Below are 18,605 nucleotides of genomic sequence, written 5' to 3' on the forward strand. Positions count from 1 at the left end.
CCTCTATTCTATCTTTGTACTTTTAAACTTTTTTCTTTTCATTACTCTTTTGTTCTCTTTCTCTTTGCATCTATTTTGTAGTCTTTTATACTGACTTAGGCCATTTAAAGTCTGCTCTGTCTCTCCCTATCTCCCTCTCTCTCTTTACCTAGCTATTCTGCTTTATATATTTTTTTTTACACTTACTTTGACCTTTCATTTTATTTTTTCCAGATAAAATTTATTGGCATAAAATTATCATATAACATTGTATAAGTTTAAGCTAATGTTAATTTGATATATTTATTGCAAAACAATTACCATCAAAGCATTAGCTAACACCTCTGTAACTACCATTTCATATTCGTGATGAGAACATGTAAGATCAACTCTCTTAGCAATTTTCAAGTATATAATAACAGTATTATTAACTGTGATCACAATTCTGTACATTATTGATCTTATAACTGGAAGTCTATACTCTCTGACCAACATCTTCCCATTTCCCCCATGTCCCAGTCCCTGGTAACCATGATGGCTAGTCTCTGTTTTTATGGTTCAGCCTTTTTAGTTTCCACATATAAGCAATATCATGCAGTATTTGTCTTCCTCTGACTTATTTCAATTAGTAAAGGCCCCCAAGGTCCATCCATGTTGTCGCAAATGGCAAGATTTCATTCTTTCTCAAGATTAATATTCCATTGTACATATACACCACAAAATTATCCATTCATCAACAGATACTTAGGTGGCTTCCAAATTTTGGCTACATGAATAATGAGGGGTGCATATATCTTCTCAAAATCCCATTTTCATTTCTTTTGGATATAAACCCAAAAATGGGACTGCTGGATCATATAGTAGTTTTATTTGTAATTTCTTAAGTCTATAGACCATTTTCCACAGTAGCTGTACCAGTTTACAATCTCAACAGTGTACCTGCTCATTTCTTGTCATTTTGATGATAGCCATTCTAACAGGTGTAAGGGAATATCTCATTGTGGTTTTGATTTGCATTTTTGTAATGATTAGTGATGTTTACCATCTTTTCATGTGCTTATTTGCCATTTGTATATCTTCTTTGGAAAAACGTGTATTCAGTTCCTCTGCCCTTTTTTTAATCAGACTTTTTTTTCCTGTTGAATTCTCTGAGTTCTTTATATATTTTGGATATTAACTCCTTCTCAGATATTCCACAGAATGCTTTTTCTTTTTTGCTGATTCTTTCCTTTGCTATGCAGAAGCTTTTTTGTTTGATGTAGCTCCACTTGTTTATTTTAGCTTTTGCTGTCTTTGCTTTTAGTATCGAATCCTAAAAAATCATTGCCAAGAATGATAGAATAAAGCATTGGGGATAAGTTTCTTCACAAGTTTTATGGCTTAAGATCTTACACTTAAGGCTTTAATCCATTTTGAGTTGATTTTTGTATATAATACAGGTAGGAGTCCAGTTTCATTCTTTTCCTTGTGGCTGTACAGCTTTCCCAACATCATTTATTGAAAAGACTACCCTGTCTCCATTGTATATTCTTGGCTCCTTTGTTGAAAATTAACTGACCATATATGCCTGGGTTTGTTTCTGGGTTCTTAATTTTGTTCCACTGTCCTATGTGTCTGTTTTTATGCCAATACAAAACTATATTGATTACTATAGCTTCGTAATATAGTCTGAAATCAGGAAGTGTGAGGACTCCAGCCACGTTATTCTCACGACTGTTTTGGCTATTTGGGGTCTTTTGTTGTTCCAGACAGATGTTAGAACTGTTTTTTCTATTTCTATAAAAAATGTCATTGAGATTTTGATAGGTATTACATTGAATCTGCAGATCACTTTGGGTAGTATGGACATCTTAACAACAATAATTCTTCCAATCCATAAGCTATGTAACTTCCCCATTCTGAAAAATGTCAGTGAAACTGGCAGCAAAGACAAACAGATTAAAAGAGTAAAAACCTTCAGGAAACTTCTCAGCATTTCTTCCTCAGTCAGCTCACAACCCCAAATAATTGATATTATTTCTGTGCAATCTAGACAATTATTACTAATCCAAATGTACCAACCTCTTGGCATAAAAGCTTAATTTTCTTTAGAAAAAAGATTTAACACCATCATTAAGGAAAGTTTACCTCATTACCAAATTTTCCCCCAATATTTGGTTTATTCTGTAACAGGAATATAGCAGTAACTGAAAATGGGAGTTGTCTATCATCTGTCCTACCCACTATTAGCGATCTTAGTAACAGACCCTAATTTTATTTAGAAACCAAGATACTTAGCTGTTAGAAACTATTTCCTAGCTTCCTTTGCAAATAGATGTGTGGTCAAAGGACTACCTTCTAGCTAAGAAAATATAAGTAGAAGTTAGGTGGCATGCACATCTAAGAAACCTCCTTAAAAAGGCAAGAGAGGGGCACCTCAGTGGCTCAGTTGGTTGAGCGTCCAACTCTTGATTTTGGCTCAGGACATGACAACAGTCATGAGATCAAGCCCCATATCGACCTCTGCACAGAGCCTGGAGCCTGCTTAAGATTTTCTCTTTCTCTCTCCTCCCTCTGCCCCTCTCCCGTGCATATGCACTCTTTCTCTAAATAAACAAATTTTTTAAAAAGACAAGAAATAGGTGGTATGTGTGTGTTGTTTTTTGTTTGTTTGTTTGTTTGTTTACCATTTTCCCCTTCCTCCTGCTTTCTACCTAGAACGCAAACATGATGACTAAAGTACAAGCAGCCATGTGGACCATGAGACAAACTTAGGAATAGAAGTCATACATTAGGAATGACACAGTACAAAAACAATAGGGCCAGGACCTCTGATGACCAAACGAAATACCGAATCAGCTCTCTTCAGCCTACCTCTGGATTTCTTCTTTGGAAAGGAAAAATAAATTATTTTCTTTAAGCCACAGCCAAACATAATTAATAGCTAATATAAATATGTAAATCATTATTACTCTCAGCTACTACAGAAAAAGAATAAACATTTAGATCTAGGTTCCTTATGTATAAAAACATTTTATATGCATGCCTTGTTTATAAAAGATTTTTATATATGCATATACAGAATTTGTGGAAGAAGACTAATGTTTTCCTCTTATATTACAAAATCATAAAGCCATTACTACTGAAGAGAGTATTTTCCCTAATTGTTAATTTTAAAATACTTTTTAAATGTTCGTTTATTTTTGAGAGATTGAGAAAGACAGAGCATGAGCAGGGAAGGGACAGAGAGAGACAGAGACACAGAATCTGAAGCAGGCTCCAGGCTCCGAGCTGTCACCACAGAGCCCAATGCGGGGCTTGAACTCGTGAACCTTTCCATAATTTTTTATTAAAAATGTCTTTCAAAAATCACTTGGAACAGAAAAGTTATAAAAGCAATATTTGAAACAAGATATAAATATTAACTATTAAAACCTAAAATATTATTTTTGAGGTTTGTATCATACATATTTGAGAAGTAGCTCTGTTACACAGGTCTTTATAGATTATAGATGATGTAGTGGGATTACAACAAACTGAAAATCTTCTGCACAGCAAAGGAAATCATTAACAAAATGAAAAGGCAACCTATGGAATGAGAGAAAATATTTGCAAACCATATATCTGATAAAGGGTTAATATCCAAAATATATAAAGAACCCAGAGAACCCAACAGAAAAAAAAAATCCATTTAAAAAATGGGCAGAGGGACGCCTGGGTGGCTCAGTCAGTTAAGCATCCGACTTTGGCTCAAATCGTGATCTCACAGTTCGTGCTCAAGCCCTGTGCTGGGCTTTGTGCGGACAGCTCAGAGCCTGGAGCCTACTTCAGGTTCTGTGTCTCCCTGTCTCTCTGCCCCTCCCGTGCTCACACTCTGTCTCTGTCTCTCTCTCAATAATAAATAAACGTTAAATTTTTTTTTTTTTTTAATGAGCAGAAGGGCACCTGGGTGGCTCACTCAGTTAAGTGTCTGACTTGTTTTCAGCTCAGGTCATGATCTCAAGATAGTGAGACTGAGCCCCACAGGGGCCTCATGCTGGGCATGAAGCCTGCTTAAGGTACCCTCTTTCTCTTTCCCTCTCGTTCTCTCTCTCCACCCTCCCCACCCTATCCTGCCCCATGTGGGCATGCATGTGCAATCTCTCTCTTTAAAAAAAGAAGAAGAAGAATGGGCAGAGAAAATGAATAGACATTTTTCCAGAGAAATCATACAGACGGCAAACAGATACATGAAGAGACACTCAACATCATTAATCACCATAAAAATGCAAATCAAAACCACAATGAGATATCCCCTCATACCTGTCACAATGGTCATTATTTAAAAAAAAAAAAGTGTTAATAAGGACGTGGAGAAAAGGGAACCCTTGGGGCACTAGGTGGCTCAGTTGGTTAAGAGTGCAAGACTTTGGCTCAGGTCATGATCTCGTGGTTTGTGAGTTCAAGCCCCACACTGGGCTCACTGCTGTCAGCCTATCTGCACCAAAGCCTGCTTCAGATCCTCTGTTCCCCTTTCTCTGCCCCTCCCCCATTTGTGCTCTCTCAAAAATAAATAATAAAACATTAAAAAAAGAAAAGGGAACCATGAACACTGTTGGTAGAAACGTAAACTGGTGCAGCTACTGTGGAAAACAGTCTGTAGCTTCCTCAAAAAATTAAGAGAACTACCATACGACCCAGCAATTCTAGTTCTGAGTATCTATCCAAAAGAAAAGAGAAAAAACATTAAGTCAAAAAGATGCATGCACCCCCACGTTCACTGTCCCATTATTCACAATAGCAAAGATATGGAAATGACCTACGTATCCATCAAAGGATGAACGAATAAAGAAGATGTGTTATGTATATAAAATGGAATATTATTCAACCACTAAAAAGAAAGAAATTTTGTCATTTGAGACAACATGGATGGGCCCTAAGGGCATTGTACTAAGTAAGACAGAGAAATACAAATACTGCATGATATCACTTATATGTGAAATTAAAACACACACACACACACACACACACACACACACACACAGACAAGCTCATAGATACAGAGATCAGATTACTGGTTGCCAAAGACAGAGGGTGGAGTGGGCAAGATGGGTCAAGAGGGTCAAAAGGTATAAACTTACAGTTATAAAATAAATAAGTCACGGGGAAATACCCTAAAGCATGTGACTATAATTACTAATACAGTATTGCATATGTGAAAGTTGCTAAGAGAGATCTTAAAGTCATCAATCACCAAAAGAGAAAAAAAAAACCTTTTGCAACTGTGTATGGGGAAAGATATTAACTAGACATACAGTCGGGAATTTTGCAATATATACAAATACCAAATCATTATGGTGTACACCTGAAACCAATACAAAGTTACATGTCAACTGTACCTCAAGTTAATTAAAAAAAAAAAAAGAATATGAGAGAAGCACTGTCACATAGGTATTTTTTTAATGAAAAAAAGCACTTTCTTTTATGAAATTATTTCCTTTTAAATCATAGGTTTTTGTTTCTTCTATTTAGAAGTTAATGTTGTATTATTCCATAACTTGTTTAAACATCCTAATTAGGAATATCAATATATTTATTCTGTGCCTAGCCTTATTATTCTTACCACTTATAGCAGCTTCCTGATTATTAGATTATCATAATATATAGTTGTGGTTCTGTGCATGGGTACCTGCAGAGTCTGATTAAAATTACTTTGATCACTTCTTCAGTCTTGGAACAGAAGCTTCCTCTCTTCCCTAGTTCATTTATGAAGTGGATATTTGTGTATATTTTTCTTCCTCATTCTTTTCCTTATTCATTCTCTAAAGAGACTATTCTCTATTGCTTCTTATTTTTCTTAGTGTCATTATTATTCTGAAATGATTTTACTTGGGGAAAGAATAAGAAAACGTTCTGAGTCTTTGCATATTATAGGTACAATTTCACATCTACTTTGCTTTACTCAGATAAGAAAAAGATATTAAAAATGTCTCCTAACTCCTATGCAAAACCATTTTACATATTTTGTACAGCATTATAAATTTTCCTTACACTTCCTATTTTTCATACATTTCATCATACCAAAATCTTCTTGCTATCAAAACTTTATTTCTGTTAATCCCAAAAAGTTACCATGAGTCCCTTATTATTCAAGCCATTAAAACAATAGTTTACTATTTTCAATGTTATAAAGCACTTTAACACCTTTTGTTTTTTTTTTTTATTTTTTTTTTCAACGTTTATTTATTTTTGGGACAGAGAGAGACAGAGCACGAACGGGGGAGGGGCAGAGAGAGAGGGAGACACAGAATCGGAAACAGGCTCCAGGCTCTGAGCCATCAGCCCAGAGCCCGACACGGGGCTCGAACTCACGGACTGCGAGATCGTGACCTGGCTGAAGTTAGACGCTTAACCAGACTGCGCCACCCAGGCGCCCCACTTTAACACCTTTTGAAGCTGCTTTAAAAAGTGTTGACTTGAAACACATTATTAACCTTAGTTTTACTTAATTTCTATACTGGAAAAAATTATGGCTGCAGAAAGATTTCAAAGTTTTGCTATTTTATGTTCAAAATTACAGTGAAAAAAAGATCATAAGACAATGATAGCTTACCTTGAAATGGGATCTTAACATACTTTGTCGTGAACTAAAGAAAAAACAGAAAAGCAAAAATGAGTTACCACTCAACGTATGTTTCCATTCAAAATTTTCAATTTTTCTTTTTCAAACACAAGTATATATTCAAAGTCGATACTAAAAGTGCTCAAGCCTTTTTTTATTTTCGTATTATTTTCAAATGTTTATTTGTTTATTTTGAGAGAGAAAAAGAGAGAGCATGAGCAAGGGAAGGGCAGAGAGAGAGAGGGAGACAAAGGATGTGAAGCAGGCTTTGTGCTGACAGCAGAGAGTCAGATGTGGGGCTTGAACCCACTAATCGTGAGATCATGACCTGAGCCAGAGTCGGACACTTAACCAACTGAGCCACCCAGCAGCCCCTCAAGTCTTTTTATAAATAAACCAAGAAAATGTAAAGACTTAGTTTTTATGGAAGAACCCAGCACATGTAATTTAATTCTCAATATGCTCATTTATAAAAACCAGTAAGACTTTATTTAACATATTTTCAAAAATGTTTCCTGAATATTTATAGAGGAAATAAGACAAAGTCTTACGAAACTGCCAAGAAACCCAACAAGGTATCAGTGATTTTGGTAAATAAACCACAAAACAAGGTTTAATTCTTGGCTTTGTTGACATTCCGGCACTCATATTTCTTTCCATGTTACAAATCCCCTTCCAACTGAGGATTTAGCCAAGTTTTTGTTCTTTCTGCTCTTTCTGTGCCAGGACACTAATTTTCTCTAGGAATCTTTTGTATACATCACCTTAAGTATTGCTTTTACAATAAACTCAAGAATCGTGGAGCACCTAAATCTTACATGTTCTACCTAAAATAGGCTTGTGCTCTTAAGTTTGTTTTTCCATTAATGCCAAATATTTATTTATTTATTTATTTATTTATTTATTTATTTATTTATTTATTTATTATTCAGGTTCTCTTTTGATCAATACATTTATTTATTTACACATTTATTACATTTATTTATTTATTTATTTATTTATTTATTTATTTATTTATTTTTCAGGTTCTCTTTTGATCAATACATTTGTGAAATTGTTTACCAAATGAAGGGTACAGTCTGTGAACACAAAACAAAATCAAAAAGGGTCTTGGTACATGGATACCTAAATTAACTACCAACAGAGTTCCAAATAAGTAGCAAACAATGCCCAGTGAAACCACAGGGTTACTGTGACTCCATTTCTTTTTCTAATTTAAGACTTACTTCATATTGTAGTTTCATAAATATAAAACTCATATTGCAGAGTCTAAGTCAGCCGCTAAAGCAAAATTCAAGCAAATGGACATATGAGTTAAAAGCTGAATTTGAGGTTCAAATCCTATCTCTAACTCTACCACTTACACAAACAGTTAAGTAGGTAAATTTAGGTAACTTACTGAACCTCTATCAGCTTTAGATTAAAAGCCTAATCAAAAGGAGCTATTATCATCAGACACAGCATCTGATTAAGTGTATTATCTAGTTTAATTTAGTCAAATACATCTCATTATTCTGTCACTTTCACACAACTGTTATATAGATATATATGCATACACACACACACACATATATATGCTGTATATTTTCCTTTCTCAAATTCTGACTTATTTCACTGTGTCTTTAATCTCATAAAATATATCTTGGCAAATGTAAATAACTAGTTACAGAAAAATGAATATAAGGAATGTTTGCTTTTGAGTTTTTATAGACATTACTATAAAATTATGAATTAGAAGTAGTGTATTTATGTATCTTGGCCTCAACTTTGTCATCAGTCTCTCATTCTTCCACAATAAGCATTCTTGTCCTACCAAATCTTTCAGCATGGCAAAGATCTGATATTCATTTACACCTTTGTGTGCTGACTAAGACAACATGTAACCTCTCCCAAAAGCAAAGCCCTATTCCCAGCAAAAATTTAATCCCCTGTTGGGAAAATAAGGCAGATGTTTTTGTCAGAGTAAGGTAAACTCAGTTCTCTGAAATCATACCATATCCATTTTGTAACTTCTTACAAACGCCAGTATAGTTCTCTGAACACAATGTGTACTTAATAAACATTTGTCCTACTATCAACAAAGTTGAGAAATAAAAACTAAAATGTTCACGTCCATTGCAGCATTCTCTACTTTAAAAAACAATAATACTAACTTAAATGTCCAACTCTATGAAAATGGGCTCTAATTTAAGTAAATAGTTTCCCACTCTAGGTATTTTTCAGGTTTAGCTAAAATGTAATTATCATGACAGTGAGAACAATATCTATCTCTAGCTAATCTATAACAACACATTAAAACTCATTAAACATCTGGAAAATGACTGAGTTTAATTATCTTATTTACTCCCCCACAAAAAATTCTTCAATTTCTAAGTTACAGAGCATTATGAACAGTGTCTGAAAAGAGATTATATAAAAAGTCTTTTGAGGGGTGCCTGGATGGCTCAATCAGTTAAGCGTCCGACTACAGCTCAGGGCATGATGTCACAATTTGTGAGTTCGAGTCCTACGTGGGGCTCTGTGCTATCAGCGCAGAGCTGCTTCAGATCCTGTGTCCCTATCTCTCTCTATCCCCCTCCCTCTCTGCCCAACTCTCAAAAGTAAATACACATTAAAAAATAATAAAAATAAATATGTCTTTTGAATCCTTGAAAGTTTTTTTTTTTTAGTTTATTTATTTATTTTGAGAAAGAGAGTGAGTTCACGCATGCGAGTGCGGGAGGTGCAGAAAGAGGGAGAGAGATAGAGAGAGAGAATCCCAGGCAGGCTCTGCATTGACAGTGCAAATCAGGGGTGTGAACTCATGAACCATGAGATTATGACATAAGCCAACGTCAGACACTTAACCAACTGAGCCACCCAAGTGCCCGAATCCTTGAAAGTTTTAAGATTTTTCCCTTTTTCCCTTTTGCATGTTATTCATTATTTTTAATTTCTAAAATTGCTTATGCTCTCTCCTTTGTAACATAACTTTTAATTTTTGTAGAATTCTTCTCAGTATTTCTTCATATACATATATTATACCTGCATATATTTGCTTTATTTTACTAAATTATTTTCTTTTAATTAAACATTTAAGTTTTCATTTCAACTATAACAAATGTTCCAACAAACATGAAACACATTTTTAAAACCTACTTTATCACATTTATTGAGTATTTGCACTCCCCTACTACCAATAACAAATACTGGGACAACCAAAATGTCCCAATAGTCAGGAATTAAGGACAACACAAATACCCCCAAATAGGTACATGAACTAACTTCATATAATAATGGCAAGTTACAAAACAGTATATATGTCACATGCTTTTGATTTAAACATATATATGTATCTAACGAAGAATACAGAATGATATATACACTGTAGAGTTACTGGCAATGGTCTCTGGGCAAGCAAGATTATAGGTATTCTTTAAATGTTTCTTTATTCAATTGTTCTCTTAAAAAAATTTGTTTTAACGCTTATGTATCTTTTGAGACAAAGAGAGACAGAGCGTGAGCAGGGGAGGGGCAGAGAAAGAGGGAGTCACAGATTCCAAAGCAGGCTCCAGGCTCCAAGCTGTCAGCACAGAGCCTGACGTGGGGCTCGAACTCACGACTGCAAGATCATGACCTGAGCCGAAGTCAGACACTTAACCAACTGAGCCACCCAGGCACCCCTCAATTGCTTTTCTGTTTGGTCTTCTTTTTTGCCCATAACAAGCCCACCTAACTGTAATATACAATTAATATATTAACTAATGACAATCCACTGCTGAATATTTATGTTGGATTTTCCTCCCCTGACTAATCAATTGTTGTCATATATTTATATTATCTAGTTTTTTACCATCACAAAGAAACCAACAGAAAAAAAGTGATTAAACTGAATTTAAAATAAAAAAGTAAAATGGGGATAAGGGGAGTGAAGATTGTAAAAAGTGCATGAAATTCCTTAACAGAAAAAAATTGTAATATCACCCCAGGCATGCCAAAATCATTAATATCTAAAAACTACTGTTTAGGGAATATTAATTTTAAACAAACTATTCTTGTGTTTTCATCCAAAGCAATTTTAACTATATCACAAGTTACTACTATTTGTAGAACACAGAATTTGCTAGATTTATACATGAAATTAGGTCTTCCTCCTGCATGGTCACCAAGTAAACATATACTTTACGTCTTAAATCGTATGCTGTCTTCTCTGTGAAGTCTTCTCTGATCCTTCCACACAGATATTCCCATATGCACCCTTTTTGTCCATATTTCCATTGTACAAAATATCTATCTATGTGTCTGTCTCTTCCATTAGACTACAAGTTCCATGAAAACAGAGACCATGTCTTACCATTTTAATATTCCCTGCCCTATCCCTAACACAGTAAATATTAATAAAACTTCTGGGAGAATACCTCAGTTATAATCTGACATGGTCAATACAATTCAACCAACGTTTTAAGTGCCTATTTAGGTGTGAACCATTTATGGAATATGTAAAAGCGAATAAAAGTATGGCTCTTCACCACAAGATGTTTAAAGGCTAAAATTGAGAGGTTTAGGCAAAAATGTAAAAACAATTATGAACACAAAGAATAAATCTTACAACAGATGTACAAAGTGTTATAAGTACATAGTAAAGGGAGAAGTTATTTCTGGTTAGAAAAATCAGGAAAGGTTTCCTGGAAGAGGAAGTATTTCAGATAAACTTTAAAAGATAGTTAGAATTTTAATAGGCAGAAATAGAAAATATAGAGACCAGAGTAAAATCCAGTATAGTTTTCATAATATAATATGTGAGACAGAACACTGAAAAAAAATGGAAAAGAACTATTCCTGGAGACCTTTAAATAAATTTAGGAATTTGATGAACTCAGTTTACAATTTAAGCCAGCAAAATAAGATTTCTTTTTGCTCTCAACTATACCCTGAATAAAAATTTACTTTACCACCAAATAAGTTTAGGAACCCAAGGAATATCAGTACTGTGTATGATTTTCATACATGATCTTCATTAGAATAGTCAGATCAAAGATGTAATTTTAAGATATTCCCTTATGATTTTAGGATTTCCCCCAATTAAAGACATGTATCAAAGTAGGTATAATATATATTCAAAATGTCCCATATAAAATTAAACTCAATTCTATTTTCATTTGTAGTAAAAAAAAAAAAAAAAGATAATATGTAAATGCTTTGTCCAAAATCTAAAACAAAAACATATTAAATATACTTACTGTAACGCAACCTTTAGAAGCTCCTTTTATTTTACCAATATAAACAGAAGTAAATATAAAATCCAGTTGTAGATCCATGTCATTACTAGGTAAAATACAGGAAATGTTTTCCATGACAGGATTATATGGACATATTTCAGATGAAGCCTAACAAGGAATAAATTATAAAATGCATATAACCCTAAGTATTATACAAATGTGACAATGATTTTCAAAGTGAAATACTTCTTTAAATTACTATTAATGCGTTTATGAAGGATTTTGTACTGTTCTTACTGTGAAAAAATACTTATGTAGATTTTTTTTTCTTAAAAAGTATATGATTTACTTTGAGACTATTACTCTTAATAGTTGAATCTTAAATTAACTCCATAGGCCTAAACTCCAGAAATATATCTTCCTTTATATTAAAGCCATGATTGTAAATTCAGTATTCCCTAATAGGCTTTATTCATTTTTAGCTCAACAGAAATAAATTAAGATTTACATAGTATTTTAGCCTAAAATGAGTTCCTAAATATTATCTCTTTTAATCGCCATAACCACCCCATCAGGTAGTCTGGGTGTTTTGTTTTTTTGTTTTTGTTTTTTTTCCATTTCATAAGTAAAACTAATAGATGTGTGGATTGGTTAAGTTACTTGTCCAAGGTCATGAAGTTAGGATGAAACAAACCCAGGTTTCTATCTCCAGGTCAAGGGTTATTTCAACCATATACAATTGCTTCATAAACCAAGATGATGCTCTTAGGTAATGCACTTCAAGGGATGTAAGTACCTAAGAATCATCTGTTATATCAAATCTATATGCTTTTTACTCTTTCCATGTCTGAAAATAGCCAACCAGTTGCCTAAAACTTCAAAATTCATAGTGCTTCCAAACAACTACATAACTGTACTTTTAAATTAGAATAGACTACCAGGAAGTATCAGCAGCAGCTGTTTCCCACAATCTCTTCTGAATTTTAAACTGCTTTCAAATGACTTTTTGAACTCCACATTTCCCTACCCTTGATACATTATTCCTCTTTAACCCTAACATCACTAACAACCAAATAAATTACCACAAGAGCAATTATGCATGTGTATTCACTCTCCTCCTACCTCTAGGAAATGCGATTATTCTTACTCTGAAACACATGCAGTACTCATTATTCTTCACTCAGCTCACAAACGCGTTTATCTGCTTAATAAAAAAATCTTTGTCATTCTCATCTTTTATTGCTTACTCTACTGTTCTTATTCCTTAAAGAACAGGTACTAAATCAACTACAGGTGATTCTAGTCAGTCAGACAGCTAACTGTTTGTAAGCATGTGTGTGTTTTAAGTGATAAAATGAGAAGATGGGATAAAAAGAATTTCTCATTGGGGCCTCAAATTTTGCAAAGACTAACTACCTCCTAAAAATGGCCAACCCATGTTTCTCATAACTTCCTTTAAACCTGAAAACAAAGGAAGGTGTGGAGATATTAAGGTATGCTGCCCTATAGATCTTAGTAGGTCTTCACATTATTTATTGCCTAGTTGCGATCATATTCAGTCAGTTCTACAAAAAAAAGTTACTTTCTTATAATATGATCATTTCACACTGCATTATCAAGGTATATACTGCCAAGGAAACTATAATTCATTTAGAAATTTGAACTCCTTATCAATAATGACATGGTTTTCATTACAAATACAACTAAACCATTAAGTAGGCTACTTGCCCAATCAAGCAAAAATGGCTACATTTTAACAAAACTTCCAAACGTAGCTGCTAAGGTGCTTTCTGTATAGAGTACCAAATGCAATAGAAACAGCAGTGAAACAATAATCAGACCACCAGACTTTTTATAGAACTGACCTAATTCTTCATCACACCTTAGAGGATAATAGCCTCAGACATTATTAAAAAACAAACCAACAGAAGTTTACCATAATCATTACGATTATGATTAATGATTATGATTATCATAATCAAATTATCTGCATTGATAATCATTTCTTTAAAATAGGATAATTAGAGGCTGATAATAAGAATGAATACTGAAAACAAATGATTTGAACCTCATTTTACAGCTACACTCTTATAGTACTGTCAAAACACAACTCGCTGACATTAAACCAACAAGACCTTTCCCATTTATTATTTTCTGTAAGAAGGAGAAGACAAAGGACTTACCACATTGATAGGTTTTCTAAATGCTTTCTCTCTCTAAACGCTTCACTCTTCTAAATGCTTTCATATGTTACTTCACTTAAAATAATCTTATTATCCTCATGGAACATATGAGGAAACTCAGGCTTAAAGAAGTTAAGTGACTTGCCCAAATGACAGAGCCAGGATTTGAACCCAGGTCTGTAATCTCCATAAGCCATGTTCATTCCTCTATATCATGCTGCCTTAAGAGCATGTGAGGAAAAAAGTAATCACAGTACTGGAAGGCCAGACAGACTAATATTGGCAACTGCTTAATTCTAAGAAATTTTGATAAAGTGGTTAACTGCCCAATTAGAATCTTTAAGAAAAAAAAAAAGTATTCAAGTCATAGAATATTTAGAATGAAAAAATATAAATGACAAAAAAATAATCACTTCAAAATAAGAACTACACATTTCCTTCAAACTAATATGAAAATTATCTCAAAATTCAAACTAAGAAAATTTGTAATTTTTACAATAATATTCTGCTTGATGAAAGAAACAATCGTTAGCCAATAGTGTATATTTCACTGTTAATCTATGAGAAAGCAGAAATAAATTACCTGTACAGATTCACATGTCATCAATGGTTCTGACAATGTTGCTTCAGAAGTACTCTCATTGTCATTAGTGATGACATGGTCTTGCTTAGGTTGTAACTTAAGAATTTCTGAACTTTTATGTTCAACAGGTCCTTCTTCATCACTGGAAACAACAACTAAAAAGGAAAAATCATTCTTTAAATGTATCGCAATAATCACACATCAAACAGAAAACTTTCCAATTGAAGCAACATATCCCTTCATAATACCATTAAAATTTAATCATCTAACTTTGTTCAACTTAGAAACTGGACTACCATTCATTATCTGATTTATACTAGTTAAATGCAATATTCCATATCACTGCTATTATTTAGCAGTTACCTACAACCTCACCTTCTGGAGGATCAAGACATTTAAAAATGGATAAAGACATGAGGAGAACTTAGGAACAAGTTCTAGTTAGAATAATAAAAATGTATTATGCCACCACTCTAAATTGTACTGTAACTCCAGTTACATTCAGTTTCTTCCAGAAGGAAACAATGGATGGCTAAGAGAAGATGTGGGAGACTATTCACTGTATATCCTTTAAAACCTTTTTTTGTACCATGTGAGTGTACCAAACACTTGCAAATAAATCAAAATTAATGACCATAATTATATAGCACTCAAATTCTGCACTTCAGCTTCATCAACCAAAATGTCAATAATAATGGTCCTTCCAGAATCCTTTTAAAAACTACTGAGCTGGGGCCCCTGGGTGGCTCAGTTAAGCACCTGACTCTTGATTCTGCTTCAGTTCATACTCTCACGCACACTTGAGATCTGCACGCACAGTGCCAAGCCTGCTTAGGATTCTCTCTCTCCCTCTCTCTCTCCATCCCCTGCTTGTTCATTCTATCTCAAGCACGTGTTCATGCACATTTGCTCTATCAAAATAAAATAAATAAACTTAAAAAAATAAAAAATAAAAACTACTGAGGAGATGAATGACAGTTCACAAAAAAAAAAAAAAAAAATACTCCTGCCTTCAAGTAATCCACTGTTTACCTAAATTAATACTACAACAAAGTCCCAAAACTCCAGGTCTTTTTTTTTCCTCAAGTTAATATATTCCACAGTGATGGTACAAACAGCTTATTGCCTCGGAAAAATTTGTTTGAGAGGAGAAACAGAACAACTAACTAAAGCACAGAAAATTAAAAGATATTACAATCCTACTGTTACTTACTTGGTTCAACGGATACCAAAGACTGGCTCCCTTCACTGTGTTCACTTAAAGCAGGCTTTTCTATTACATTCAACTCACTCTCATTCTTCTCAACCAGGGTAGAATTCCCCATGGAATCAGTGGAACTAGAGCTCTCAAAAGTTTCAGTGGCTGAAGAGTCAGAGGTACTTTTGGGAGCAGCACTCAAAGCCAACTCCTGACTATCAAGTGAGGATAGTTTAGCAAAATCACTTTCTATAGGTTCAGGTGTAATTTCTTCAAGCACTTTTGAGTCTTGATGATAGTTTTCACTTGACTTTTTAAACTCGGCAGATACTGTGGAGTCATTTTCTTGTTTTATCTGAACATAAATAAATGCACACAAAAAATTAGTACTTTTCAAATTTGGCTAAAGAATTTTTTAAAGTTTGAATTCCTAAAGAAGAATATAAATATAAAAATATTATACAGGGACAGAAAACTACACAATTATACTATATTACTCTTGCCAGGGTCTCCCAAGTAAAAAGATAGAGAGTTTGGTCTGTCCAATCAAATACCCAAACATTTTTTTAAAAGGCCAGGATATGGAAATTCCCATACGTATTTACAAGTGGTTTAGATGGTCTCCCACAAACTAAGTCAACTTAGAATAAGAGGAACTTTTCTTTTACAATTTTATTTTGCAAAAGTAATGAGGCCATATGACATCATGTGATTAACAAAAGCAAAAAATTAAAACTTAGGAAAACAATATGAAAAACTATTCATCAATCACTGCCTTCACACTGCTATTACCATTTAAATCTAAATCATGTTTATAACTCAAAGGTCCTGAAAAGTTCTGAAAGGCCTTGTGAATCAAAGGAGTAAAAAAATTATCTTCTTATACTTTTATTAACTGTATACTAAGTTTTGAAAATAGGTAATGTGTGCATGAAGTATCATAATTCTTTACATACAACAAACTCCCTAAACTCTAGGCAGAGAAAGGCTTCAAGAAGTTGGCAAGTAAATTACTACCGATCAAAGAAATCTGGTAGTACTTTTACACAGCATATGAAAAAGCAATTGACTGGACAGTATGGATAGAGTATTAATAGTATTTGTTAAAGTAAGAGAAAATAAAACAATTCTGATGGATAAATACCAAACTACTAAGTAAGGAGTGGTATCAGAGAAGGAACATAATTTAATTTTTTTACTTGTTCATGTTTCAAATTTGCTCTAATAGCTATATTACTGAAAAAAGTTTCATTTAAATTATTTTTTAAAAACCAAAGAATTAAAAAATTGCCAAAAAAAGAAAGAAATCTGATGACAAAAGCAGAAAGCTTAAGAACAATATCTAATTCATAGTCAATTCATTTTTATCATAGCATAAATTATTTCACATGACATCTAAATACCTATACTTACTATCTGTTCTGCTGACTCATACAAAGAAGAAGTAGAATTATGAGAATCAGGTAAATTACTTCTAAGCCTTTTCTTTCTCTTCCTGGAAGTCAGAGTGGGTTCCATTTTTGAATCAGAAAATGTATCATCCTTATTTTTGCTCCCCTCTTCAAGATGATCACAACCTCTACTTCCACTACTGAGGTCTTAAAAAACAAAAGAAACATAAATATGGCCAAAAAGTACAGAAAGAATCCCTTTTAGAAGAGCTCAAATAAGCATCATCAAAATTGCTACACAACTTTTAAAACTAATTTAAAACGAAGTTCACTTGAACATGAATATAAAGAAATACCCTATTTTAAACTGCATCGACAAAATAAATGTTCACTGTACGATAATGAATGAGGAAAACATAAAAAGGGAGTATTCTTTAGTAACCGAAGCAAAGCAATCAAAACATGTTTTGTTTTGTTCTTGCTATAATTACATTTGACTGTAATACAAAAAGAATGGTGGGGGGGAGGGGTGTTAATAAAATTTGGAAAATTCCAATCTTAAAATGTTTTGATAATTCATTGTGACTTTAGAAATTAGTTGTCTTTTTAAAATTTGAGTGTTATATACATGTATGTACTTTGTAAGTGAAAAAGGACAATAATTACAAAGAGTATTAGTCACTATCAATTTGTTTGTTTCTTTTTTTTAAAACTCAAGATCTCGTTTTAAGTTTACAATAAGTCTACCAAATGCTCCATTTTTTAAATCAACAAAGCATTATTTGAAACCCATGTCAATTATTACTAAAAATGCTTAGTATTTCAGTTAGCAAATATATGCAGTATACAAAAATACTTTCCAAAAAGTTCTACCTAACCAACTGAAGATTATCCTGAATTATATTTCTTTCCGAATCTATATAAGTACCAACCCAAAGTTTATGTAAACAAAATCACAAAGCAGCTTCCTTCAACTCCTAACTGATAATTTATGTAACACTGGGCCTGACCTCTCCATTCACTCAAAGTTCTTCAATACTACCCACCTTCTCTTCAGACTATTCTTGCTTATTCTAGCTTCACAGAAACCTAACAGCTAACATTCATTATATCTGTCATTGCTTAAAAGGTAGGCAGTGGGGCATAATTAAGGCAAAACTCCAAGACGATCAACAGTTTTCCAATTTGCAGGGCACCTGGGTGGCTGGGTCAGCTAAGCATCTGACACTTCATATTAGCTCAGGTCTTGATCTCAGGGTCATGAGTTCAAACCCTGCACTGGGCTCCATGCTGGGAGCAGAGCCTACTTAAAAACAAGAATAAAAAGAAGAGTCTTCCAATTGCCAGAGAAAACATTCTTCACTCTCCCAAAAATTAAAATATCCTCCTAAATAATCAACACAATATTTTGAAAAGCACAATATTTTTTTGTAATTTTGTAAAGGTAGTCGAATATAATTTCTACATATAAATGCATCAAATTACAATTTCTA

At 33.5% G+C, this 18,605-nt stretch overlaps 1 protein-coding gene across 7 annotated transcripts in view; it reads right to left on the reverse strand.

Moving 5' to 3' along the window:
* SENP7 (SUMO specific peptidase 7) overlaps positions 1-18,605 on the reverse strand; it is a 155,601-nt gene that overhangs the window by 30,590 nt on the left and 106,406 nt on the right. For all 7 annotated transcript variants that reach the window (XM_023260102.2, XM_023260100.2, XM_023260099.2 and 4 more), the window contains 5 exons: positions 17,135-17,319; positions 15,737-16,076; positions 14,524-14,678; positions 11,779-11,925; positions 6,551-6,584 (listed from right to left, as the gene is read on the reverse strand). In XM_023260102.2, the coding sequence (XP_023115870.2) occupies positions 6,551-6,584; positions 11,779-11,925; positions 14,524-14,678; positions 15,737-16,076; positions 17,135-17,319 (861 nt within the window). The remainder of the gene's footprint in view (positions 1-6,550; positions 6,585-11,778; positions 11,926-14,523; positions 14,679-15,736; positions 16,077-17,134; positions 17,320-18,605) is intronic.

This window comes from Felis catus, chromosome C2 (genome assembly GCF_018350175.1).
Source record: "Felis catus isolate Fca126 chromosome C2, F.catus_Fca126_mat1.0, whole genome shotgun sequence".
Lineage (NCBI taxonomy): Eukaryota > Metazoa > Chordata > Mammalia > Carnivora > Felidae > Felis > Felis catus.